General features: G+C 42.0%; 2 protein-coding genes across 4 annotated transcripts in view; one reads left to right on the top strand and one right to left on the bottom strand.

Annotated features, from left to right (window-relative positions):
- Positions 1 to 2,680, top strand: part of zgc:109889 (uncharacterized protein LOC553542 homolog) — a 44,969-nt gene extending 42,289 nt beyond the window's left edge. For 2 of the 3 annotated variants that reach the window (XM_042400316.1, XM_042400314.1), the window contains 2 exons: positions 928 to 1,343; positions 2,472 to 2,680. In XM_042400316.1, the coding sequence (XP_042256250.1) occupies positions 928 to 1,343; positions 2,472 to 2,629 (574 nt within the window). In that variant the 3' untranslated portion in view covers positions 2,630 to 2,680. The remainder of the gene's footprint in view (positions 1 to 927; positions 1,344 to 2,471) is intronic. The other variant, XM_042400315.1, reaches the window with a different exon arrangement.
- Positions 2,681 to 16,229: 13,549 nt separating this feature from the next.
- Positions 16,230 to 25,475, bottom strand: gpr185b (G protein-coupled receptor 185 b). Its single transcript, XM_042400400.1, has 2 exons — positions 25,371 to 25,475; positions 16,230 to 23,229 (listed from the first exon to the last, which is right to left on the bottom strand). The coding sequence occupies exon 2, from the start codon at positions 23,225 to 23,227 to the stop codon at positions 22,160 to 22,162; it is 1,068 nt and encodes a 355-aa protein (XP_042256334.1). The 5' UTR covers positions 23,228 to 23,229; positions 25,371 to 25,475; the 3' UTR covers positions 16,230 to 22,159.
- Positions 25,476 to 26,812: the final 1,337 nt, after the last annotated feature.

Raw genomic sequence — 26,812 nt, 5'->3', positions numbered from 1 at the left:
CAATGATGTTAGACACACATTTTCCCTCTACTATTAACTACAGATACATCAAAACAGGCTTAACGCTTCAAACAGTGAACAGAATAAAAGAAATCTATGAGAAATATAGTTATACACAGTAGCAAAATAATAATAGCAATTAGTAAAGAAAAACTGAAAAGAGTAAAAGCAATGAATCACAAGCAGAAAAATCAATAAGACAGCTCCTGCCTTGCAGTGCTACATTGCTGGTGCAAAGCTGGAGTGTAAAGTAATTTTATTGCTAATGCTTCCTCCTGCCCTGTGAAATCTGTACATCTGACCTTAAAGGAATAGTTGGACATTTTGGGAAATATACTTATTTGCTTATTCACTCCGAGAGCTAAATGAGATACTACTCTCATCCATTAAATATGAAGATATAGGCAGGAGATGCTTTGCTTAGCTTAGCATAAAAACTGAAAACAAGGGGAAACAGCTAGCCTGGCTCTGTCTAAAAGTTAAAAAGTCCACCTACCAGCACCTCTAAGGCCACAATTTGTTATTTTGACCATTTTGTTTTTGTACAGATTAAAAAATGAGACATTGTGTAATTAATGAGCTTCAGAGTTGCTGGTAGGCGGATGTTTTTTACCTTTGGACAGAGCGAGGCTAGCTAGCATACTTAACAAAATGTCAAACTATTTCTTTAAAGGGAGCATCTCAAAGTATTTATGTAAAGGATGGTAGATATCGCTTTTGTACCGCAATTATGTTTGCTCTTTAGCAAACTTTTCTTTTAAAGATTTAAAGATTTGTTTTGGACTTTTAGGTTAGCATACCATGCTAAAGGTAATAAGACCACAGTTATTACGGCTTGTTGACCTCCCATATTCACAGAATAAACTAATCCAAATTTAATTTAATTCTAAATCAAAGTTCTTCTTTTCTCTCCTTCTCCTGCACCAGCAGCCAGCCCTCCACCATCCCAGAGTACTATATCCCCCCTGCCCCTCCCCCTCCTCCCCCTACCATCCCCTCCGCCCAGACCGCCTTCGACTCCACCACAGCCCCGCCCTCCGGCGCCGCCTCCGCTGTCCCCCCGACCTCCTCCGCCCTCTCCCGTCCCTACTCCCCCTCCCCTCCTCCTCCCCCGGCCAACTACGTGCCCTCTCCCTCCCACCCTCCTTCGGGCGCGCCCCCGGCCGCCCCCCCACCTCCTCCACCTGGAGGCTCCGTGGGTCACCCGGCCCACCCGTCTCCGCCGCACGCTGCTGTCGGCCAGTCGGCTGCGGACGCCCAGCCCCAGGCGAGGAAGTCCACCATGCTGGGGATGATCCCGATGAGCGACGCCCGCTCCGACCTGCTGGCTGCCATACGTAGAGGTAAATATGATGTTTTTTCTACTTTAAAATAATAAAATACTGAACTACCTGCCTTACTTTGGTCTATATATTAGTTTGTAGCCCCTGTCAGTCATGCAGCTTGTTACATGGATGTTATGTTGGTCTCATGCCTGAAGAAGCACCCAAACAGCACAAAAATGAGTTCTGCAAGATTAATATAAAGGCTGCAGCATCATAAGGTTAAATATGCACAGAGAGAGATTAGAAGCTGGTCTTGTTCGCCTTATTAAGAACACTGTAATAAATGTACCACTTAATTATAATTCTAATACACAAAAAAGAATAAAATTGCTTTAATAAACCACAAAGGCAGATGGCCGCCCACCTAGAGCCCAGTTCTGCTCAAGGTTTCTTCCTATTAAAGGGGAGTTTTTCCCTTGCCGCTGCTGCCAAGTGCTTACTCATAGAGGAATGTTGGGTCTCTGTAAATTAAAGAGTACAGTCTAGAAATGCTCTGTGTGAAAAGTGCCCTGAGATGACTTCTACACTGACTACAAGTCTCAAAAGTAATAATCAGACCAGCTTTCTCCCTCCTTATATTTCCAATTTTCATTCAAACCTGCTGCATGAATGAATGAATGAATATGTTTTGTCGTTCTATGCTGGTGCGCTGTCAGATATTATAAAATGAGCAACAGATTTTGTGTGATGTAATAACTTCAAACGGTCATTAAACTTATTACTTATGATTCACTGGTAGAATAGGGAGGGAATGAGTATCTCTCATGCTCATGATTGCTGTTAATTAAGGCCTCAATGACAAAAAAAGACACTGATGCAGCCTGTGAGAGAACAAAGAACTCCTCCTTCATATTTTAATGTGGCTCCTTCTTTCACACTATGTGGCAAATACTGCACAATCATTGTGACTCTTTCCTTAAATGTCCTGCAATGTCTGAATGATAGATGATGCCGGTAGTGTTATGTAATCCATGTCTGAAAAGAGCTATAAATAGGGGTTTATATTATAATGAAGCTTTTGGAAGAACTGATAAATTATCTTGACAGTAAGCAGACGCATTGTTAAAACCACACTTACTTACCTGAGCTGTCATCAGGCGCTGGAATACCTACTCATGCTCACTCCTTCCTCCCCCCCCCCCCCAGGTATCCAGCTGAGGAAGGTGCAGGAGCAGAGGGAGCAGGAGGCGAAGAGGGAGCCCGTCGGCAATGACGTGGCCACAATCCTGTCGCGCCGTATCGCCGTGGAGTACAGCGAGTCGGACGACGACTCCGAGCTCGACGAGAACGAGTGGTCTGACTAAAAAAAATGTTTATATAAAAAAAAGAGTGAGATAAAGACGGGGGGGGCTCGGTGGGTGGTGATGATGACGGAGGGGAAGGTGCGAGGGGGGAGAAACATTGTGACATTGAGGTGGAAATGAAGGGGTTTGGTTAGTTTTAATATTCATCATTAACATTTTAACAAAAAAAAAACAATCAATGAAATTCAAAAAAAATCATACATTCACATACTACAGATCCCCCTGTTGCAGCCTCTCTGAACATCGAGCACTTCTACAGCAACAGGTCGGTAATTTTAGCTTGCTTGGTTGCCCCTGACGACGCCTATTCTTGAAACCCTAGAGATGTGTGTGTGTGTGTGTCTAACCACCCGGGGTGTTTGCCACGACAGACGCATACACACACACACACACATGCTCACATTCACACTATTTCAACACCCTGCCGCCCCCGTCCGCACATTTTTAACATTCAGCGGTGGGGGAAACAAACGCGCCAACTCTTCCCTCCCTACATCGTTGAGTGGTATTTGCGAGCGATATATCAGGCTCTCAAACTGTAGGTAGGTGTGCCCCTAGTGAGTATGGGGTAATGTGTTTACAAAGCACATGGTATAGCACAAGAAAAAAAAACTAATTATAGTGCAATCTTAACTTATCTGCCAAATGGTGAGAAAGAATTTATGAAAACAAGTCAGGAAAATCAGGGAAAACAATAGTTCCACAGAGGATTACTCCGCTCTGCCGGGTTGTGCCTGTTTAAGAAACAAGTGCACCTAACCTTGGAAAAACTGCACTTAGCTTTTGGGAGTTTTACCCATTGGTCACCTTAAAGGGAAACTTAAGTATTTTGAAAACCTGGACCCTGTTTTCCCATCTTTTTGTGTTTAAGTGACTAATGGGGAGAACAGTTTTTGAAACTAGTCCAGTATCGAGCAAGAGCGCTTCAGTTGGCAGCTGCTAAACAGGCTGCAGTGTAATCTGATGGGGCAATAGCGCTCCGTCAATGTACGTCCACTAAAAGTGCTTGTTTTTGCCACTTAAAGGTTCAGATTGTTATTATAATTGTCTGACAACATTATGGAAAGAACCATACAAAAAAATATAATGTTTTTCTTTACCCTTCGCTTGATCTGGTCTGTTCGTTATTGTGTCTAAACAAGTCTCGCTCAAGTAGAAGTCTCATTCTGAAATCTCGCGAGAGTTGAGTCATTGTCAAAATTAGCTTAATATTCAGCCACGACAGAGTTGGAGTGAAGAGTGCCGGAAGAAGTTTGTTGTGTTGGAGTACAGGAAGTGTAGTTTAGTGTTACCCAAAAGATTTTCAAACTATTTAGCTGTGACTTGACATGATGTGAATTTTTTCTACAACGAACTTCTTCCAGCACTCTTCTCTCCAACTCTGTCATGGCTGAATATTTAGCTGATTCGACAACAACTCAACTCTCGCAAGATTTCAGAATGAGACTTCTCTTTGAGCGAGACTTGGTTGGACACAGTAACAAACAGACCAAATCAAGCAAAAGGTAAAGAAAAACATTTTATTTCTCTGTATGGTTCTTTCCATAATGTTGTCAGACACTTATAATAACAATCTGAGCCTGTTAGTAGCAAAAAGAAGCACTTTTAGTGGACGTACATTGACAGAGCTCTATTGCCCCGTCAGGTTACATTACAGCCCATTTTGCAGCTGCTAGCTGAAGCGCTCTCGCTCAATACTGGACCAATTTCGAAAACTGTTGTCCCCATTAGTCACTTAGACACAAAAAGATGGGAAAACAGGGTCCAGGTTGAAAGATACCGAAGTTTCCTTGAACCAACATGCAACGATAGAATCAAGCCCAAAATGAACTCTGTGTAATGAATTCTGGCTGGTGTGCATGCTAACAGTTTAATGTGTAGCATGTTAGCTAACTGTAGCTGGCGCTAATTGTGTTGTTACTTAGCTTAATTTTAATGTCACATATCTGAACCTGCTGGTTATTGTGAAAAGGTAAAGACTGAAGTTTGAGGTTCTTTGAAGATATTTAAAACTGGAGGTCGTCCTGTCGGTAGATCTCTAGCATGATTTGTTGCTAAACAGAAGGTGAGCGATGTAGCTAAATTAGCTTGTAGCAATTTCTTTTAAAATGATAATTAAGATTCTCTTTTAAGAAATTCATTTACAAGCCATAGAATAAAAACCAATGCCAAAGTTTGGTTTACTGAAAATCTTCATATTCTGGATATTTCTCTTTCTTAAAGGCCCTATCTGTATTTTTTTGGTACGTTTGTGTTTCTGAAATGATCAAAATTCAGAATACAGGCCTGTTTTTCTGCTCTTTTGCCAATCATTAATGGTGTAAACAAAATTTTAACAATGATTGAATTGTTTACCTTTTTTTTCATATCTCGTCAGTCTGTTTGTTTGTGATAGCCGGTTACAATCGTGTGTTTTCAATTTTGTACGTTTTGTTTACTATACTGCTTTTGTCTGTTCATGCTTTTGCAAGTACACCAGACAAAAGTATCCACAGAGATAAATGTGATGTCAGTTGTGTTGTAACAAACTGAGGACAGTAAGCAGGAGGGAAAACTCCCATAAAGTCAGTGTAGAGCGTGAATTCATATCTTTAATTGATCCGTTGTGATATACTGAAAGCTGAAACTGTGACACCACCCACCCAGGTTTACAAGCGCCATCAGCCTTGTCAGAGTAATTACTCATCATACAGCCTCCATATTACAGCATTGAAGAATCAAGCAAGCGAGCTTATGCCATTATTTTGGTATGTTTTAGTTTTTGTTTTTTTTTTTGGTCTTTTCTAGTCATTCATAACTTGAAGCCTAACATTTCAGCCAGTGACTGTGTGCTGTGGTATTGGTCGTATATAAACGCTTCCACACTTAACCACACCGGAGCCGCTCTCACAAAGCTTGTCATCCTGAGCCAGGGTCAAAGGTCACGTCCACTCCTACATATATATATATATATATATATATATATATATATATATATATATATATGACCTTTTCTCGCTCTTAGCGACCCTGGATCAGCACTGCTGTCTGTGGAGGCTTTGTGAACGCAGCCCCTGGACTATAAATACATAAGTGTAAGAGACTTGCAACAGTAATACACAATATATTATCTATCTCTTTTCAGTATAGGTTTGGCTAATCCTCAGTATGAGCTGATTGGACTGTAGTGTTTTTATAATGTGGTTTTCTTTTTAAAATGTGCTGCAGTGAGTTGTTCACTTTGATTTACTTTAGGATTTTCTACTTTCGAGGCCAGGGGTTGAGGTACAGAACCAGATAAAACTGTTGAGCTTGTGTCAGAGAAACAGGTTAAAGGTTGATTTCTTTTTTTTCTTTTTTTTTTTTGGTTTTTAATCTACTCTCGAGCCAAAGCAGGATTCAAACGGCATTTTAGTGCTGCATTTATACATTTCCTATCCCACTAAAAGATTAAGCACCACTGTTCTACAAGATATATTAAACTGAGATTGACATTATCCATGTTTTCATCCATTGTAAAGTGAATATTAAGAAGAAGAAGAAGAAGAAACGGACTACATTTCAGTGTTTAGTTCAAATGAGAATGTAGACATTAAAATGCTTGTGAAACAAGTTACATGTAATGTATCTATGTCTAAATATCAAAGTATCAATCAAATCATTTTTAAGCAAGTATAGCCAAATTTTAGCGAAGACACCTGGATGTGTTTTGACCTGCAAGTCACTTAAACAACTAAACTAAGAAGAGCAGGTGTTTGTCAAGAATTTGAGACTGTATAGTTGTTGCAGAGATTCAACAACACCAGGGCTTTTACGCTAATGGTTTTTATTTTAAAAAAAAACAAAAAAACCCAAGATTTTGAAAGGGATAGAGCTCAAAAGTAGTTATTTCATTATTTGTATGTAAATACCACACTAGAGTGGAGGAAACGGCTCACTCGATAGCTGCTCTCTGTTACAACCGGGTAAAGGAATTGATTGGTTCTTGATCATCCTCCCTGATTGTTTGATACAGAATTTAAGGGACTGTGGCACGACCTGCATTTGTGAACATATTATTGAAGCAAAAAAAAAAAAAAAAGCACATATGAAAAAGCTACAATGTGGATTTGTCATAGACCTGGGTCAGATTTCACTAGAAAACGTGACCCGGGTCTGATTGACTGATTCTGATTTAAAATCTTATGGTTTTGTTGTTATGCAAGAGCCATAGATATACTCAGTCCTGAAATGCGCCCAGTAGTTTTTGAATCCAAACAACTTCATGACCTTTCGGAGTCCTAGAATGTAAAGCTGTGACTGTAAAAACCCAACTCTTTCTGTCTTGTTGGATTTGCTGGTAAAACACTGGTCCTGTCAAAATTACTATAATCAAAATGCTTACCCACAATCCCCAAACTTTGGGAGACAAAGTCTTATATAATCTCAGCACCAAAGGTCGAGATTTCAAATCAACCATACCTTGTGTATCTATGGCTACTGGCTTGTATGAATACTTTATTATGTGTTGAAAAATGTGAGAAATGAGTCATGTTGTATAGACTTTTGGTAAGGAAGCCTGTAAAGTAAAATACATTTGGGGTAATATAACCTAGACAATGAAACAAAATAAAACTGTGTATTGCACACTAAAAACCAACTGTAAGCAAGTATGCATGTAACTATAGACAATAAATGGTGAACAAAAGTGTATATCCTGTCATTTCTTTACATCTACAGTGTGCTGTCTGTATTAGTCATGAATTGATTGTTTTTTTTCTTTATCATCGTCTTCAACTTGAACTTTATTGTCCCCAAGGGGAAAGTGGCAACCAGGTAAAGCATAACAAATACAAAAAAACCCACATAAGCTTACATAATACATCAGTGACAGCAACATCAAAGTTGGAGTACATCCCATCCAATCGTCCATGTTTTAACCATGATAAATAACCATGTTATCAACCAAATTCACTATTCCTTTCCCACCAATATAGGTGAATAATTGTTCCAATACACCCACCAATATACACCATTGATGCTGAACTGTTAAATATATACAATATTAGTATTTTTTTTAATTATAATAATGTGTTATCCTTCTGTAGCGCTGCCACCTCAAAAAGCTTCAGAGGCTCATGTGAAATGACGCCAAGAGCATCAGTTGCATGTTTATTTTGCTTAATGCTAAAACATATATATATATATGAAGATGTATTTCTTTGCAAATCCTGAACATACTGCATTTCTTTTCAAAGCTGTCACTGGCAAGCTTTTAAGGCCCTGAAAACATACTTTCACAATCAGCTCCTTCTGTATTACACAGTAGCTACTATGAGTGATTACATGAACACTATTTTCAGCCAAAGTTGGAACCATTGTGGTTATTTTACATGACAGATTTCTGTGTTTGTGTTTTTGTCTGTATCTTCTGTGCACCAGTCAGAATATTTGAACATTTGAATCAAAATCTGATGATACTTATGTTAGCAGACCACTTTCAGTCAAATCTGATCAAACCTGATCACAGTCCTGGGTTTGTGGGTGTTTAACACCTCTAGTTTCATATTATTGAGAAATACTTAAAGTCCCCCTCCACTCAAAAATGTGTTTTCTTTCTTGTTCCTTCAGTTGGATGTTTTAGCTTCACTGTGTTGTGCAGAGTTTGACAACAGAAGGCTGTTTTCACATTCATCTACTGAATGTGTGCACCGAAAATCTGATTAAAGCATTTACATACAAGCATGGTTTGTGACATCACAACCAGTTTGGAGCGAATCGAACTCCAGTGCACAAACACTGAGAATGGACTTTACAGTGAAGTAGGAGACGTCTTGTGTCCAGCAGTTAAACTTCTCAAATGAACAATATTTAGATGTTCATAGATTCTGGGATTTTTAATGAGGGAGAAGGAGTAGATAAGTAAAAATTAATGAGGTAACTGAACTTTTTTGTGGAAAAACCATATTAGAGATAAATTATTATTCAAAGTATTTCATATATACCTTACAACATGTCTGGAGGATCTTTAGAATCATCTTGAAGAAAACAATGCAATACAATAAAGTAACCCATCATCATCACTACCACATTGATTTGCCCTTTTTGCTCAAATGAAATATTGATCTCGTCTGTATAAGGCACCAAAGCCCAATTAGGTTGATAAACTGCAAGGAATTTACAAATATTACAGTAAAGTCCAACTGAAATTAAATTGTATGTTTATTTCTGCTACAGCGTACATATCTGCTCCGTAAATCACATGTTGAGAAAAGAAACAGAAACCAAAAGCGAGAAATGTATTATAGGGGTTTCACATCAGGCTATATTAAGATGTTCACACCAAACGCTGAGACCAGAGAGATGAGCAGACAACAGACGGGAGTTTATTTCATTACACACGAACATACAAAACTCAGAAAATCACCAATGCAGCCGCCCTTCAACTCACATCCAACCCCTATTTATGCTAAAGCGGACGTGACTTTTGGCACTTTCGTGAGTCAATGATCACTTGGATTTTGACCAATGAGAGTAGGACATTTCTTAATTTCGTCTTTGCACGCTGTGTGCAAAGACTATTCCCAGATGTCTCCTGATTGTCTGGTGGCCTGACATTTTTTGGGTGTGTAAATGATCGGCATAAGTCAAAGCGACCTGGCAACAAGAGTATTTGCTTCCCCAGAAATTGTAACCGGACCTTTGGAAAACAACTCCTTATCCTTAACATGAAGTGCTCTGTGTATTTGTTGGTACAAACAACTCCTTATCTAACTTTTCTGGTTATGCAGCTGTTTATTTAATCTGAAGTGCTCCGTGTATTGTTTGGTATAATTCCACACACTATCATGTTTCTTCGCTTCTACAGTATCTTTCATATTTTTTGGTTTCGTGGTGGCGTCTTCTGTCTTTGCATTAATTTTTCTGAATACCATTAGAACTTGTTCCCATAAAGCCAATCAAATCGCTTTATTTTAAACTGTATTTTCAGAAAACAGTAAAGTCACAGTTCTATCATAGCCAGACAGCAGCCTGGTGAGAAGATCAGCCTGCCAACAGCTGTCAATCAAACGCAGACACCGACACGCCCTTTAGCAACTGAGAGGAAACATTTATATTTCCAATATTTCCCCAAACACCTTTTTTTCTTCTTTTCAATAATAAAAAACTATTGACAAGTGTAACAAATGACGAGTTTTGTGTTAAGGACTCATGGTTTTTTTTTAAAAAGTAGCAAGAGACTTCATACCTAGACATTAATTTGTCATTTACCAACAGAGACGATGAGATCACTTCCTTATAAAAAAAAAAGAATCGGTTCCTCTCTTCAGCATAATCATGTATCAATGCTCATTAGATTATGTGTATAATTGGATTTCCTTACAGGAAAACATGTCAGTCCGTCTCATTTACAACAACTTCACTTAAAATGGTAACATTTAATCAGCACTGTCATTCCATGATGATGACGTAAATCCAGCTATCATCACTCCATCTTCCCAGCGTTGTGACACACCCACTGGTGTCAACATGATTCGTTCCAGCTCCGTGCTGTTTTGGGCCTTGGCAGGGTGGAGGAGGAAGCGATTGGGTGCTGTTTGGGAGAGAGGAGTCATTTCGGGACACAGATGGTGACACAGCAGAGAGAGAGAGAGAGGTCAGTGGAAAATATAGAAGGCACCACAGACACACATATCATGGTGAGAGAATATCTGCTACTTAAAGTGTGTTAGTCAGTGTTTTTAGTTTCATAAATGTTAAATGCGGTGGGTGTTGGGAGTCCAAAACATTTCTTTCATCCTTTCTTTCCTGCTAGAGCCTAATTTTAGTCAGGATCTAATTTTGGAATAAAAGGCTCCAGGATTCACTGGATTTATCTGACGTTGTAAAGGATGACTCATGCATAAAGTATTTAAGTGCAATGTTTAAATCCTTTCCTTTGCATGAATGAATACATTTAACCAAAGCACACTAAAATACAGTATTTGGCAAATTTCCAACCTTTTATGCAACCATTAGCTGCATCTGTAGAGACCTGAAACGTCCTTGACAGTAAACAGTGAACATTATATCACACAATGGGCCCTTAACTGAAGGTTATTTCATCCAAAATATATATTTAAAGTAAAAAATACACCCTAAAACAATGTTAGAAATAGCTACTAGACATTCTACTTGTTTTTCTGGGTCCATCCAAAAGACTCTGAACATATTGGAAGTGTCTTTAAAACACTGACAGGTTTACACAGTTCTTGACAAGATTTGGCTGTCCATCTAATTCCCGTGTTGACAGGAAAGGGCAGAAATGCTTTTCTTGCCATGAACCAAGCAAATACAAAGGGCCATGACCTGCTGAAGACTACTGTGCTGAGAAAATATGAGTTTAATAGAGATACCATCGCAGATCTGCTGCTGAAGAGTCCCCCCAAGAGGTGTATACCTGTCTCAAGGACTTATTTTCGCTACTATAAGTGGGTCCAGTATGACACTTGTACTAAAGAGGAGATGATGGAGAATATGTTGCTAAAGCGTTATCTCGATATGCTGTTACCAGAGGTGAAGGCGAGAGACGGACGCAGGGGCAACATTTACTGCACGGGCTGACATTTACAGTGTATGTGACTGCTCACGAGGGACCAGGCATCTACATTTATGAAGCTCAACTCAGATCGTAAAGGGTAAGTCTGAGACGTTCGGTAAAGGTTGACTCAATTTGGATGATTTCAGGCCTGATTTTTGGTTTTTCAAAGAGACAGTGTATCAAGATTAGCAGTGAGTGTCTCTTGGTAAAAGAGCAAGGTGTCATCTGCATAATTATGAGCTCTTTTTTTGCATAATTTGGCCTATGAGACAGAAGGAAATGCTAAATGAAAGAGGTCCAAGGATTGCGCCCTTGGGAACTCCACGTCATGTTCACCTGGATACATACATAAGTTGCCGAATATCTGCCTTGGGGATCGGATGGTCACCCCAATTATTGGTCTAGTCTTGCATTGTCGGCAGTGTCAAAGGCAGCACCAAGATCCAATTGATGTTGGACCAGGATTTTGCCTGAATTGGTGTCTAAGTAAATAGCATGCAGCACGTAAATGAGAACACTCTCAGTCTGCGGTGAGGCTGATAACACTGAAAGTTGCCAAACTAACCATGTGAGGTTAAAAGCTTGCTTCAAAAGCTTTTCCAGTTACCTTACTCACAAAGGAAAGGATTCAATATCAGTCTGGAGTGGCTCACCACAGATGTTTTGTTTTGTTTTGCCTTGTTCTTTTTGGAAACGCTTTTCAAGTCATTAGGAAGATTACATGATGATGATGAGAGCACAATACCAGTTGCACCATTTCTGTTGCTAAACAACCGAAAATATTTTTAAAGAAAAACATCAAGGCAACAGATGGACGGAAGATGCAGTGCAATTTCTTCTGAGAGCTATGTAGTGTATTCCTGTAGCACACTGTCATGTTTACTAAATCCCCTCTCTGCAGTTGTGACGAGGATTTATTTTAGCCTCAACAGGCAAGATTTCATTTTAGCCATGTTTTTGATGTGGCGCTTTGAGTTTTTTGGTATTTCGTTCGTAACTGGAAAAAGCTCCCCGCTGTGCCTTCACATAAAAGTCACAGCTTGCGGTCTATCGGTGGGTCGTCGGGGCATCCTAGGAAATGTAGGACATAACATTACAATCAGAGGACAACATTTAAAATAACTCCTGGAACACTCACTCATTGATGTGTTAATAATCTCCGGTTCACATTAAGTCCACCCATGAATCATTTCCCGGCCACATGGAGGAAATGATCTTCAGAGGTTTCTATCAAATATTCATTAAAATTTTAGATGAGGGTGAAGAGGTGTGTGTGTGTGTGTGCATGTGTGTGTGATTCAGACACAACAGATGCAGGAATATCACCACCTTCTGTGCTCTTTTTTTTTTTTTTTTTTGCTCTCAAACACACGTACGTACAACGGAGGTGATTTGCAGCATCCTGCAGCAGATGGTGGAGGGAGCCTTCTGACTCACAGAGAGGGAGAGAGGCTGACAGGAGGGGTGGGAGAGCGGTAGAGAGAGAATATGAGTGGGTAGAGAGAGGGAGAGAGAGAGAGAGAGAGAGAGAGAGATGGAGACAGTAAGGTTGGAAAAGGAAAAGAGGGTTCGGGCTTCGTGCTTGTTTTGAGAAAGCTGCTGTAATGACGTAAAAGAGGTGAGGTGTGTGTGCTGCATATTCTCCTTCTTCTGTCTTTGCAGTACTCAGCTTTGGCCACATGATGGAGCTCTTCCCCTCTTTGTAGAGGCCGCATAGAGGTGAGTCAAGGAGTCGATCATCACACACACACACACACACACACATACTGTAGTCTCACTCTCTCGCCCACACACTCGCCTGTGCTTGTATAGTTCACACCTTCATTGTCATAGAGGCAAATTTGTTCATAATTGCCTGACTTGAAATGACTAAAGATTAGATGACACACACACACACACACACACACACACACACACACACACACACAAACACACACTCACCTGCGTCATAGATTTGGAAGAGTGAAATCTCCTGCTGCATTGTTAATTAATTACTAAGAAAAAAGCTTGAGTGTTAGTGTGTGTGTGTGTCCCAGTACCCCACCCTCTCTCTCTCTCACACACACACACACACACACACACACACACACACACACACACATAGCTATCCCTTGGGAATACATACCTGCACATAGAGGCAGTGATAACAAATGTGTGTGTCTATGTGTGTGTGTGTGTATATGTGTGTGTGTTTTCAGGCTACTTTGTGACAACCAGCCCTGGAGAAACACACACACACACACACACACACACACACACACACACACACACACACACACACACATATATGCACTATCCTTCCTCCCTCAGCCATTTTTTGCACCTTTCCTCTCCTCCTCTCCCTCCGGGCTTCCTCTTTTTTTCCTCTACGTGAATGTCATATGGATGTGTGTGTGTTTGTGTGTGTATCATGCAATCATCTTCACTGATTGGATTCTCCCTCTTCCTCTTCCTCTTCTTCCTCTCTCTATCTTTTTTTCCCCTCCTCTCACTCTTTCTCTCCGTTCCTCTCCTTTCTGCTGTTATGCAAGCAGGGAGTGGTTTAATAATTCAGCAGCATCTTTTTTTTTTTTTTTTTTTTACTCCCAGGCTTTCCTTAACACTACAGTGACCTGCAATATTGACTCACACACACACTCACAGTCCCCACACACACTCGTTATAACGCCCACACGCAGATAATGTCACACAAACACTCAAGCTAACACCCACAAACACACACACACACACACATACACACGCTGTCGTCACTGACTCCATCCCAGCACACAGAAAAACACAACTTTCTTCTTTAGTTGTTCTCAGTTTATTTGGCAAATTATTCTCCATTTTTTGCAGTCTTTTTTTTTTTTTTTATTCTCTTCTCATTTATTTACAATAGTAAAAATAAATCTTTCTCTTCAAGGTTTTACATTCGACATTTACAAGTGCAATGTGTAACATGTCCATCTTATAAAGTGCATTTGTACTTTTTATCGTAACCGACTGTTTCACGACACAAACTCAAAAGAGGAAAAAAAAAATGAAAATACAGTAAAAATTATTTTAAAAAAAACAAAAAAAAAAACATGATTCAAGGGCACTGTATTAGGTCTCTGACATCACAGTATCATTACCCAATAACACCCTCACCTTGAGGATTTTAAAACCGGTGATGCTTGTGCGCACATGCTGCTTCCTTGTCCACACACTAACGATATCTATGCATAAAACAATGTTTTTCTATGAAGGCCATACTCGGTCCAAATATTAGCTCTGTAATGGTTATTTTTTTTTGTTTTTTTTTGTTGTTTTTTTTTTTGTTGATTGACAATCTCTGCTCGCCTGAAGTGTTTTCAGGTTGTAGGTTACAGTCTAACCTGCTAACTTGCTGTATAGTATAACACTCGCACCGAACCCTGCTTCTGCGTAAATGATTGTGCTCGAAAGAAAAAAAAAAAAGGAAGAGACTCAATAAAAGGATGGATAAGGACAGGTATAAAAATAGACAGGGATGAATGCGTGCTTGTGCAAAGTAGATGAGACAGGAGGGCAAGAAAGAGAGAGAGGAGGAGGGGGGGAAAAACTTAACAATGAAAGAGAAAAAAAAAAACAGAAGAAGAAGAGGACAAGGCGGATGTTTCAGTCTACCGGAGCAAAGTGAAGGTTTGCCTCTGCGCTTAGGGAGGGAGGGTTGATTTCTTCTGCTTTACTATCTCCCTCCCTTCCCCTCCATTTCCTTTCCCTTTTTTTTTTTTTTTCCCTGCTGTTCTTTTTTCACTCTTTTTATCTGCTTTCAGGGTAACTATTTTTAGACGGAGCCTGACCGACTAGCTTCCTGCGGGCCAAGGATAGCAAAAAATGTTAGACAAGAGACGGAGGGAAGGGAGAAGAAGAGGGGGAAGATGAAAAAGGGATACGGTGGATGAAGGTGAAAGACTGGAGGAGGAAAGAAACGACTTGAGAGAAGAAGGGAGCGAGGAGTGTGAGGAAAAGAAGTGAGGGGGGGAAAGACGGGACTTGAATCGATAGAAATGAAGATGAGGAAGGAAAAGAGGTCTTATAAAGGGGTTGTCTGAAAAGATGAAGAGGAAGAGAGTGTTAGAAATTACGAAGAAAAGTGGGGCGTGTTTGAAAGTGCGAAGAGGACGAGAGGGGGGGTTCTCTTAGAGAGGATGAGGAGGAAGATGAAGAAGGGGGGGGGGGTGTTGTGTGAAAAGAGGAAGAGAGTAGGGATGTCTTTGAAACGACCTGCTCTCTTAGACACGACTCAGACAAAAATGACGTCACTGGAAACCTGACTCTGTGACGTACAACGCTGCTCACGCAATGTCTCTCTCTCTCTCTCTCTCTGTCTGTCTCTGTGTCTCTCCGTTATTTAGTGCATGTCTTTTTTTTTTTTTTTATGGAAAACAGATTACCGCAATTTCAAGTCAAGAAGACATTTTACAGAAACACTGATATCATCTCTCATGTTTGTGTTGGCGCTGCCCCGAAAAAATAGAAGTCTGAAGTTACAGCATAAAGAACATAAGAGTTTGGAGCGGTGGATTGATTGCTTTCTGTCTTTTTTTTTAATGTCGTTTGCTCAGTATAGTGATCGATAATATCAAGGTCAAGACCTTTTACATAACTTCTCTTTCTTTCTGCTGCACATGGTTTCTCTTTTTGACCATGTTGAGCATTTTTTTTGTCGTTGTTGTTTACAGATTTACCGACTCGGACTTCAGATTCCACAACGAGAATCACCTTCTGTTAAACGTGTATGTACACAAAATCAAAAAATAAGACACTAGAAAGTCAAAAATATGGCACTTTTTCAGCATATCCGACACACAACTCGCCCCCCAACCCCAACCCCCCCTCCCCAAATAAAACAAAAAAAACATTTGACATTTGTTTATAGGAAGAACACAGAAGAAGAGGAAGAAACACACACGCGAACACGCACGCTCACAACTGCACAAACTCACGCTCACAGCAGCGACCATGTCCTGTAACTCATGCCCTGATGAACATTACAAAAATATACATTTTCTGTACAGCATTGCATAAGAAAAATAACACACACACTCACTTGTACAGTATTTTTTTTTTTTTTTTAAATTGAATTATAGTCCTGTATAGCGGCTGACAAAACCATTCTGCGTGTGTTTTGTGTTTACAGTGAGAGTTGGTTGAGTTATGGTTCATTACAATTGGCTATGATCCCGGGGGGAGAACACAAGCACACACACGCATTGAGACACAGACACACACACACACACACACATACACACACAGTGAGTGGTCGCTCCACTCCTGCCCCAGGAATGGTTGACTGTGTAGTAGTGGCATATTCACAGATGAGTGTTAAAACACTTTAGTTGTTTTTAATAATTGTTTAAAACAACCACTAGATGGACATGCCAGATGGGACCGTCAGAGACAATGTGTAAAATACAGCTGTGTGATGCTGCTGTGGTCGACGCTGGACTTCATATCAGCTGTTCAGTCGCTCTACTTCCAGCTGAGTGATGCTGGATTTAATATTTCGGTCAGCCCGCTCGTATAAGAGCTGATTTGTGGTTTTACTTTGGAGTTTGAGATTCCCTCCAGACTTGGATCAAATAACCTTTCTGGGTTTGTTTTACCCTGGTGAAATGCCATATAGCTGACATTTTATTAGTACCAAAGGACAACAAAGTGGAGTGCAAAGGTGAAATCCTTCTATTTCCAAAATGTTCAAAGAGTTAATTCCATTTATCTTAGTGTTTATCCACAGCAGGTTATGAAATAGCTACATAGAGGTCTTTTTTCTCAACTAACAGATGTTATTCACTGATTAAAGTTAAACAATAAATAAAAAAATCCACCTTCAATCGTGTGTTGTCACAAAATATGTAGTTCTTTGTGAACTACTGTAGCTGTAAGATAACTGCTAACGCTAGCCAGCTAGAATCATGCTAGCGCTAGTGGGTTAGCTCCCTGAGCTTCTTTCTGTTTTGTCTGAACTGAGCTGTTTAGTCCCTCTTGTCATTTTGTTGTCACAACTGTAAATCATTTAATTTAATAAAGGTTTACTAAAGGGAGATAAAAGCTCTCTGAGCTAGCTAGCTTTGGTCAGTTAGCCAGCTTGTTAGCTTGGTCACTAAAAGGACAGTAAATTCACACATTTATTATTCGAAAGATGTATTTGTACCATTTGAGAGAGACTTTGTCTCATGACTGTTTGCAAATCATTCCTCTGTTGTGGAGCAGCTTATGCTCTGAAAGTGGAGGTAAAATAAAAGTGGATAAGCAAGACAGCTAGCATGCTACGATAGCTTCCTCCATTTTCACATGAAACTTTGAGAGGATGTGTGTCACCTCCATGAGCGGATCCACTGAATGCAACAAAATCAGTTAATTTAAATGGAATTGCCGTGATCAGTGGATTCAATCAGCTCAAATTTTCACTGCTTTTAAATCCTGGTTTGATAGGGCCTCAACTGGAGTCAAGACACTTCCAAACTATAGAAAGCTGGTGACACAAAATTCCTCACATTTGTCCTGGTGATAGGCGATACCCACACTATGTGGCTCAAACATACCATAAAAATTATTTAGTGTTTAATCCAAGTCTGGCTCATGATTCTAATCACAGTTTGATTAGTTTTTAATAGGAAGATAAAGCAGAGGGCAAGCTTGAAGGCCACATCTGGTTTTGTTAGCATTAGCCATTAGCCATGCTAGTGCAGATCCTCCATCATCGTACCATTTAAAGGGCCAATCTATGTACCTCCAGTCATTCTGTGCGTCCCATCTAGCATCTCCAAACACAGGTGACCAAGCAAGTTTCACACATCATTGTGCATACAGGAGAACTGTGTGCCAACTGGATCTGCATCACATTCCCATGTGAAACGGATTCAATTAACTCTCTGGGATCGATTGGTTTTTCCCGGCACTGCTGGTCCCCCCCCCATTGATGCTGCAGCTCACCAAGCTTACCAAAAAGACCAAACTCTGTCCATCTCATGCTTCCAGCTTCAGAGTAATTGAAAGTATTTCACCTGGTAATTGATGCAAGTCGTTTTCCATTAGGCAGTTCTGTCAATGCAGTGATTGAGCAAAAGGAGAGAGCGAGAGAGGGAGGTGGACCAAACTATGAGATCTGTGTCAAACTGTGGCAACCCATTTCACTGGTGTGACCCCTTAACCTTCAGATAACCGTTTTTTTCTTCTTTTTACTTACGATTTTCTAAAATGAGACATTTACTATTCTGCTATTCAAATGCGATGACTGTTTAGAAGAAAATAAGGCTTATTTTAGAGAGAAAAAGTAACAATATTACAAGTCCACTATCTGCATAACGCAGCCTATAAATGGAAATGGAGCATTACTTCATTTTTAGGTTTGTCCTACTTCCATGATACACTACTGCTGAAAGGCCTCTTGGAAAACCCCCAGCCATCCAGCCCATATTTCTTTTCAAATACAGTACACCGTGCTATTTGTTGCTTTGAAATACTTATTTTAATTATCCTGCAAATCATTCGGAGCTCAACCGCCTCTCTCTCTTTCTCTCTCCTCATCTCGATTGTGGCTTTTTGTACACAGCAAAATACACTTGGACATTATTGCGAAGGAGTGTTTGTTCCAATAAGGCCAAAACAAAACAAAAACAAAAAAAAACACAAGAGATTCTGCCTTTTTTTGGACAAAATTGTAGACAGAGTGGTGTAGCTGTTGTTCTGCTAACAACTTCAGCAAAAACAACTGATTGTTTGCTGCTGCGAGGAAAAAAAAAAAAAAAACACTTCTACTCTAGTTTTTAATTTACACTATAGGAAAAAAAAAATTATGATCTTAATACCTGCTTCTCCTGTGCGCCATTTTCAAAGTTTCTGTGTATTGTTTGCTGTCATCTATTGTTGTGGTTTATTTGGTAGAAAGCGTTAAATTTGGAAGTGATTCCCTGTCGATACAGAAACAACCTGTGTTTTTTTTTTCTGCTGTTGAGTCGAGTGTCTTTGTTTTAGAGTTTGAAACTATAAAGCCCATACAGTTTCCATGAACTGTTTTCCTAAAGCCAGTACACCTCCCACACACGTATACTAGCAGCATGCCAGTAGCTTAGTCATGGTGCCACTTTCTGAGGTTGTGCAGAGGAACACGAGAGTGAAAACTACCTCCGTATATCATTTAAATGCAGATGGAAGTTGGCAATAAATCCCCTCTCTGGCTCATCCTCGAAGCATTCACTACATCCCCTGTACATTAGGCCAGTTCCCGGCACTATTATTACAGAGATGTTATTAACATTAGCTGGATTTAACTTACATGATGCCCTTTCAGTGGGAAATAACTTCATCCTGATTGGGTGCGTGGTGGACGTGACCTGAGGTTGTGTTAAAGCGCGTCTCGCCTGGCGTTTCTATTTCACGCCACGTCACCTCGCCTCTCTCGCTTCTCATTAACCCGCCGAGCCTTCAGAGGGGCCCCGGGGCAGAGCTGCGCTGCTTCTTCAAGGCGGGGCATGAGTGTGTGTGTGTGTGTGTTTGTGGGTGTGTATGCAGCAAATATCCAGCTACTGCTGACAAGCTGCAAGTAAGGAAGTGAAAATGGAGGAATTTAGACCATATGATGCTTGTGTTTTACAGTTTTAGTATAGATTTCATCCATCATCTGCTCTCATATCTGTCTTCCACTATATATATATAATAAGTTCCCGACTCTGGGACTGAGTATAAGCATAGGAAATGCTATTTTTATGCCGTAACGTTAATGTAAAAGCCATCCAATATAGGTTTTTTACAGATGCAGTTTTTTGCAGAACTATGGCAATATCCAAGTTCAACTTAGATGCACTGTAGCCAAACAAATGACTGGATGAAAAATGACCTATTCAATATGGATTGCGCTCAGCTTTAGCTAATGGATAATCAATCGGGCAATGGAGTTAGAATGCTATCTCTAAATTTAGAGGCGCATGGCCTAAACGGCGTAATGCGGATGCAGATAAACATCGAGGTCCCATTTGATCTCTGAAAAACATCAGCTGCTTTCACCTTGCCCGTGTAAGAAGGTTTGTTTTACTGGCACTCGCGGGGCCATACATTGCTTTACTCATGCATAATTTCTACTGCAGCGATACCGGAGAGGCGAGAGGAAGATGGAGGAAAGAAACAGGTCATCGTTGCGCTGTAGGACCTCGAGTAATGTTTAAGGATAATTCAAGCATGATTGGAGTCGTTTACTGTATTCTATTGCTCTTTTTTTACTTTCTAGAATGATTTCCAGTGTTTTGGTTGTCTTCTTAGCCTTCATTTTAGTTTTGTACTTTTTTAGTCACTCCCATGTAAGAATACGGCATATTAAAGCCATGAATGTGTAAAATGAAGCTTTAAGGTTTTATTTTACAGATGATAGCTGGTGAAAGCATCTTTTGGTTTTCACAAAGACTTCACTGAGTTCTGTTTGACAGATGGTTTGACAGATGTCTTGCTATTACCTGCTCTTTTTAGAGTTTGTTCCTGTCTGTCTCACAAGCAGAAACTGGAAGTGAATATGCAGTTTTTCAAAAAAATAAATGAGGCCAAATAAAAGTTAGAGCAAAAAGGATTAAAACATGCATCTAACTCATCATATATGCCTGACAAAACAGTCCAAATAAACACTGAATGGGTTGGAAATGAGTACTCCAATCAAGCTGTATTGGTCCTTTAAAGCCAATCTCACATTCTCTATCAAGATGGTGAAGAGAACAGCCTAGCCTACTTTCCAGTGCTCTCCCACCGCAGCAGAGAGCATTCCCACAGTAGCGGCGCTCTGCAGTGGCGCTGTCCTTGGTGCTGAATTCAGCTCTCTATGCTTCACAGTCACAGCGCAACGGCTGGCTGAGAAACCTGTTTTTCTCCGACAGGGAGCAGATTTGATTTCATCACACCCGACTCCCTCTCTAGGCTCAGCGAACTAGCGGGGGTTATCTATGCATTAGGGGCCCACTAGATTTGATTTTGTTTTGGATTTGTTTTTGTATGTGATTAGGTGTTGTTTCTCTCTGAATTATGACACATTTTTTTTCCCCCTCTATCCTCACGGCATGCTGTGCATTGAGATGTGTGTCTGCCTTTGAGAAAATGCAGATTGTGCTGTTGGCATTGGGAAAAGTCATAATGGGCTTGGTAGACTATGTCGATGATCACGATTTCAATCTCAGCACATACTGTAGAGTTAATTATTGTTACACTCTCTGTCTATAAACTCAGTAATTACTTAATCTGCATCAGATCAAGGCAACACAGTTGTTAAAGTATGTTTCACAGGGGGATTTTTTTTTAATTTTTATTCCTATCAGGAGAAGACTGCAAAATTAGCTCATTGAGAATACTCAAGGTCATTCATTGTGTATATTTAGCTCATTGTATTTTTATCCAAACACCACTGAATTTCAAACACATCAGTGAAAACAAATACGGTATTTTAAGACTGTTTCACTCCTTCTGATTGCATAACCATGCAGTGCTTCCCAAACTCGGGTCCTATGGAGATTTAGGACAATTCCTCCTAAATACCGCCTTCAAATTAATGCTACTCTTGAGAAGTAGGCCTCACTTCTCACACCCTAAAGGAGGTCAGTTGGAAAAAGTCACCTGACACACCCCCCCCCCTGCAACTCCCACAACCACCATGAGGGATACCTTAATCAGGTTTTTGCAGTTGGTTTCACGCCATCCCCATCGCTATGTGATTTCCTCCCAGCATTAGACAGGACATGATCTTTATTAGCTCTATCTTCTTTTTTTTATATTTGGACCATGCACTGTCCCCCCCTTCTCCCTCACCTGCCCGTGCCACTTTTACCGTGGCCAGCTGAGCGTTCGCCATCAGCCCACCAGCCCTGATACGAGGAGTTGAGAGGAAATCTCTTCTTCCTCCACCACCAACCTTCAACCTTTCTCTTCTCTTGTTCCCCGTTTCGTCCTCTCCCTCCGACAACCCTGACTTGGCGTCAAGCATCATGCCAAACAGAAACCAACCTTCCCTGCTACACGTCACTGGAGGTCCTGGGTCTGAGGGAGAGGTTGGACGGGACACACCCACAACAGGCCATCCACAGCGACTTCTGGATGTCCGGGTTTCGGAACGCATAGATGATGGGGTTGATCACAGAGCAGCAGGTGGCTGGGAGGACCGTGGCGTAGGTGTATATTACGGGGTAGTTGTAGTCAGCCACAATGGAGTACATGGCAAACGGCAGCCAGCACGCCCCGAAGGCACACAGGATGGCCGACAGCGTGGAGACACCTTTGGTGGTGGAGATGGCCACGAACTGGTGCTGCACGGCAATCTGCTGCGCGTGGCGGAAGGCGATCTTGCAGATTTGCAGGTAGAGCTGCATCATGAGGGCGAAGACCAGTAGGAAGGTGACGGCGAGCGCCACGGCGTTGTTTTTGGTGACGGGCCGACAGATGCTGCACGTAGACTCGTCCCTCAGACAGTTCCAGCCGAGTGCCGGCAGCAAGCCGAGCGTGAGGCACGACACCCAGATGAAGACCACCATCACGTAGGTGAAGGTGACTGTCCGTTCAGTGTGGTAGGTCAGGGCGTTGTACAGCGACAGGTAACGGTCCACTGTGATGGCGAGGATGTTGAGGACAGACGCCGAGAAGGCCGAGATGAGCAGTCCGACTGACAACAGCGTCACAAACTCCACCGAGCTGACCAAATAGGTGAAGACAAAGTTCAAGATGAGGCCGAGGCCGGCCAGGAGATCCGCCACCGCCAGCGATCCAATCAAGATGAACATGGGAGCGCGTAGCGTCGGCGTGTAGAACAGCACGGCGATCACCAGAGCGTTCTCGCAGGAGATGAGCGTCCCAGTCACGCAGAGCGCAATATCCCAGGGGCTGACTCCCTCGACAGCGATGGCGTTGGTCGCTGGCTGGAGGTCAGGGGTCAGAGTTCGCACGACGGGTTCAGAGGAGGAGTTGGAGGGGTCCTCCGAGAGGCTCCAGGAAGTGGAGGAGTCGAAGGGGTCGAGGGGGGAGGAGGAGTTGAGGCTGCTACCGCTGCCGCTACTCATGGCTGCCACTGCGGCCAAGGAGAGAATCATAGCTAGAGAAACGAGAGAGAAAGAGGGAAGGATGGAGGGAAGAAAATAAGGGAAACATAGAAGGGAAAGTGAGTAGGAGGGAAAAGAGAGTTGAGAAAAAATAGAGGAATGAGTAAGAACAGAAGTGAATGTAGGAGGAATTGATCAGGTGAGTTTGTGTTGATACAAAGTTTGTTAAGGAGGGAAGAAAGAAATGTGAGAGGAGAGAAGGGACGAGGAAAGATCGAAACAAAGGATGAGAGAAGGAGAAGGATAAGAGGATGACAGGATGTAGGAAAGAGGGAATGAGGAAGGAGAAAGCGAGGAGTAAGTTGTAATCGACAAAGTGTAAAAAACACGGAAATTATCAGACGAGAGTTGGGAGAGAAACAGAGGGATAAAGAAATATCAAAGGGTCAGGGGTTGAGTGAAAAGCGAGGAGGGAAAAAGTTTAGAAAAGAGCAGTGACGAGTCAAAAAGAAAAAGTCAGACGAGACAGAAATGCGAAGAAAATGAAGACGGAGAAAATTAATATAAATGAAGACCAGAGGACGATTAATTAAAGAGAGGGATGGGTGGAGGACCCAAAAGAGGTGCAGAGAAGGAAGAGAAAATGTACAAAGACGGGAGAACAAGTTTTAAGTTGAGCACAAGAGAGAAGAAGACGATGGAGAGAGGAGGTATGTTGTGGAAAGAAAAGGATGAAAGAGAAAAGCGTGACGAGAGACCGAGACAAAACAAAAGAGGAAGGAGGGTTGAAGGGGGGGGGGAGGTGTTATCAGCTCTGCCCTTTGATAAAGGAGCAAAAGAGGGATTTTTTTTCCCATTCATTCACCCATCTATCCTCCCATTCATTCATTCATGAAAACAACCGTGCACTTGACCCCAAGCACGCACGTCACCAGCAGCTCCCACGCACCACGCTGACAGGTAATTAGCAGCAGCACAATAGCAGGTGTGGACACAAACACACAAACATACACATAGACAAAAATATTCCGTAAACAATAAATAAAAAAAATATTCCTTCCATTTTGACTTCAAAGCAACGAGACAGACCAAAGCAGCCAAATAAACAACACAAATAAATAACCAAACAGCCCCCCCACACCCCCCACACCCCCCCCCCCCAAAAAAAAGCTTCAATCTGGCGCATTCCTACCTAAAAGACGCCGGAAACAGAAGAAGATGTTCAATTTCCTCACAGTCAAAACCATCATCAACAACTTCTATTTTTAGAGCATCTCTAAAAATGGTGCATGACGTCCTGGGGCACGGCGCGGTGGTAGCTGCTGTCCTATTCACCGGTGGCGTGTATGAGCGCGTGCCCAGACATGCGTGTGTGTGTGTGTGTGTGTGTGCGCCCGCGTTTTGCGTTTAGAAGCTTGTTAATTCGGATTCTGATCCACATATGCTGCTGCTGCTGATGATGATGATGATGATGCTGCTGCTACTGATGCTGCTGCTGCTGCTGCCGCTGCCGCACGCAGACAGAAAAATCTGGCACGGGGCTAATTTTAGCTCAGCCAGCCAAGCTGCCAGCACGCGCGCGCACGCGCCAAAAGATGTGGAGCTCCATTCACAAAAAAAATTCATCCCCTCTCACACCTCCCACCTCAACCCCCCACCACACACACACACACACACACACACCCTTCCTTCACCCCCCGCCCTCTTATTTTTCATCTCTCTCTTTCATGCCCCTGCGCACGCACACACACACGCACGCATTCACACGCGCACACACACCGTCAATGACTGCAAACGGCCGGGGAAGGTCACCACCACCACCACCACCACCACCAAAAGCCCCGCAGCTGATGGGCTCACTTCCCTGCGGTAATGGGGGGGTTGCTGGGGAGAAGGGGAAGGGGAGGAAGAGAGGCTCGTGCAGCCTAAAGCATCCAGTTTAAGCGCCTTAAAAAACCGCTGGTCAGCCTCGTGCGTGCGTTTTTTTAGCAATAGAGAGAACAATAAATACCTCGATCAGTTTCATTCAGCTGCAGCAGTGCAGTCCCTGAGCCAGCGCGCGCCAGAGAGCGAGAGAGAGAGAGAGAGAGAGAGAGAAAGAGAGAGAGAGAGGGAGGGAGAGAGAGGTACAGAGAACACGGGATGGAAAGGGAGACCACGCCACACAGACCGAAAAGAAGAGAGAGAAAATTACCAGCTCCGTGTCTTCTTCTTCTTCTTCCCCCCTGCAGTAAACCAGGATACCTCTCTTGTCCTTTATCCTCCACTTTACGCGTCTAAAGATGTTATTTAAATATTCTTCTTCTTTTAGGGTTTCCCCCCCTTCTCTCTCTCCTTTCTCCCCCTTCTCTCTCTTTTTTTTTTCCTCCCCAGTCAGCGGTGCGCGCTATATTCCTCGGTTGGCATGGTTATTAGCCTTCTGTCGGCGGCTCCGTCCTCGCGCTGCACATCCTCGGCCCCTCATTGGACTCGCTTGTCATTCTCCTCGTCTGACGTCAGAAGTCTCCGCTCCTCCAGTCACCGTCATCATGGTCGGTGTGTGAATCACGGAGAGAGGGAGAATGAATTAATAAATTCACCATCACTAGAGGAATCAGGGACTCTAGTTTATTTTTACTTTAAAAAAAAAAATGTATTTAAATATTTTTCATTTTAAATGTCATTTGCGGCTACTAATAATGATAGTCTATTTATTGTTATTATTGTTATTATTATTATCATTACTGAGTTTAGATGGGAGTAGATGTGGTGTTATTGGTCCCACCTAGAGACGCACGAGGTCGGAGGGCTGGACGCACATGCAGGTGGAGGGACAACAGCAGTACAGTGCATCATACAGTGAATAATAACCCACAGCCTTAAAAGGACAGTGTGACAGAGTTTTATTTAATCTCGAAATTCCTCACGAGTGAAGCTGACCCCCCCTTAATTGGTCCCCCCCCCCCCCCCCCCCCCCAAATATTGCGTCACCAGGTGTGAAGACACAAAGCATATTTCCAAACATTTCCAATCATCGCTCTGGATGGCCTAATGGCCAGTGAGTGTGTGTGTGTGTGTGTGTGTGTGTGTGTGTGTGTGTGTGTGTGTGTGTGTGTGTGTGTGTGCTTGTCCGCAGCGCGGGCGCAGCAGCAGCAGCAGCAGCAGCCCAGCAAGAAGAACCAGCTAGTATATATAAATATATATATATATATACGGCGGGATGGTGGTGGTTATGCAATCTCTCTCTCTCTCTCTCTCTCTCTCTCTCTCTCTCGTAGCGCTGCTGGGTATCCCACTGCATTACTCGCACATGCACGCGCACACACACACGCACGTGCGCCGGCCAGGCTCATATGTGTCGCCATGCATGAAGACAGAGCTGCTACATACGGAGCCCCTCACACACATACACACACACACACACACACACACACACCAGCTCTCTGTGTGTGTTAGCTCTAGGCTGCTTTGCATCATCCGTGGCCTAAATGCAAAACTACACTGGATGTTGAAGTTATAATAATTTAAACATTAGTCTTTAGGTGATTAATGGGATTCAGAAATAAGCTGCTAATATCATAATGGCACAATAAGACATATAAGCCTATATAGGCCAACCATTAATATTACATTTTAAATTATGCTGCAGCATCACTA

This window comes from Thunnus maccoyii, chromosome 22, assembly GCF_910596095.1.
Source record: "Thunnus maccoyii chromosome 22, fThuMac1.1, whole genome shotgun sequence".
NCBI classification, from domain to species: domain Eukaryota; kingdom Metazoa; phylum Chordata; class Actinopteri; order Scombriformes; family Scombridae; genus Thunnus; species Thunnus maccoyii.
This window is presented reverse-complemented; position numbering and strand designations above follow the sequence as displayed.

What these genes read in the sequence shown, in the direction of transcription:
- gpr185b (XM_042400400.1), bottom strand. Translation starts at nt 23,227, where the DNA reads ATGATTCTCTCCTTGGCCGCAGTGGCAGCCATGAGTAGCGGCAGCGGT.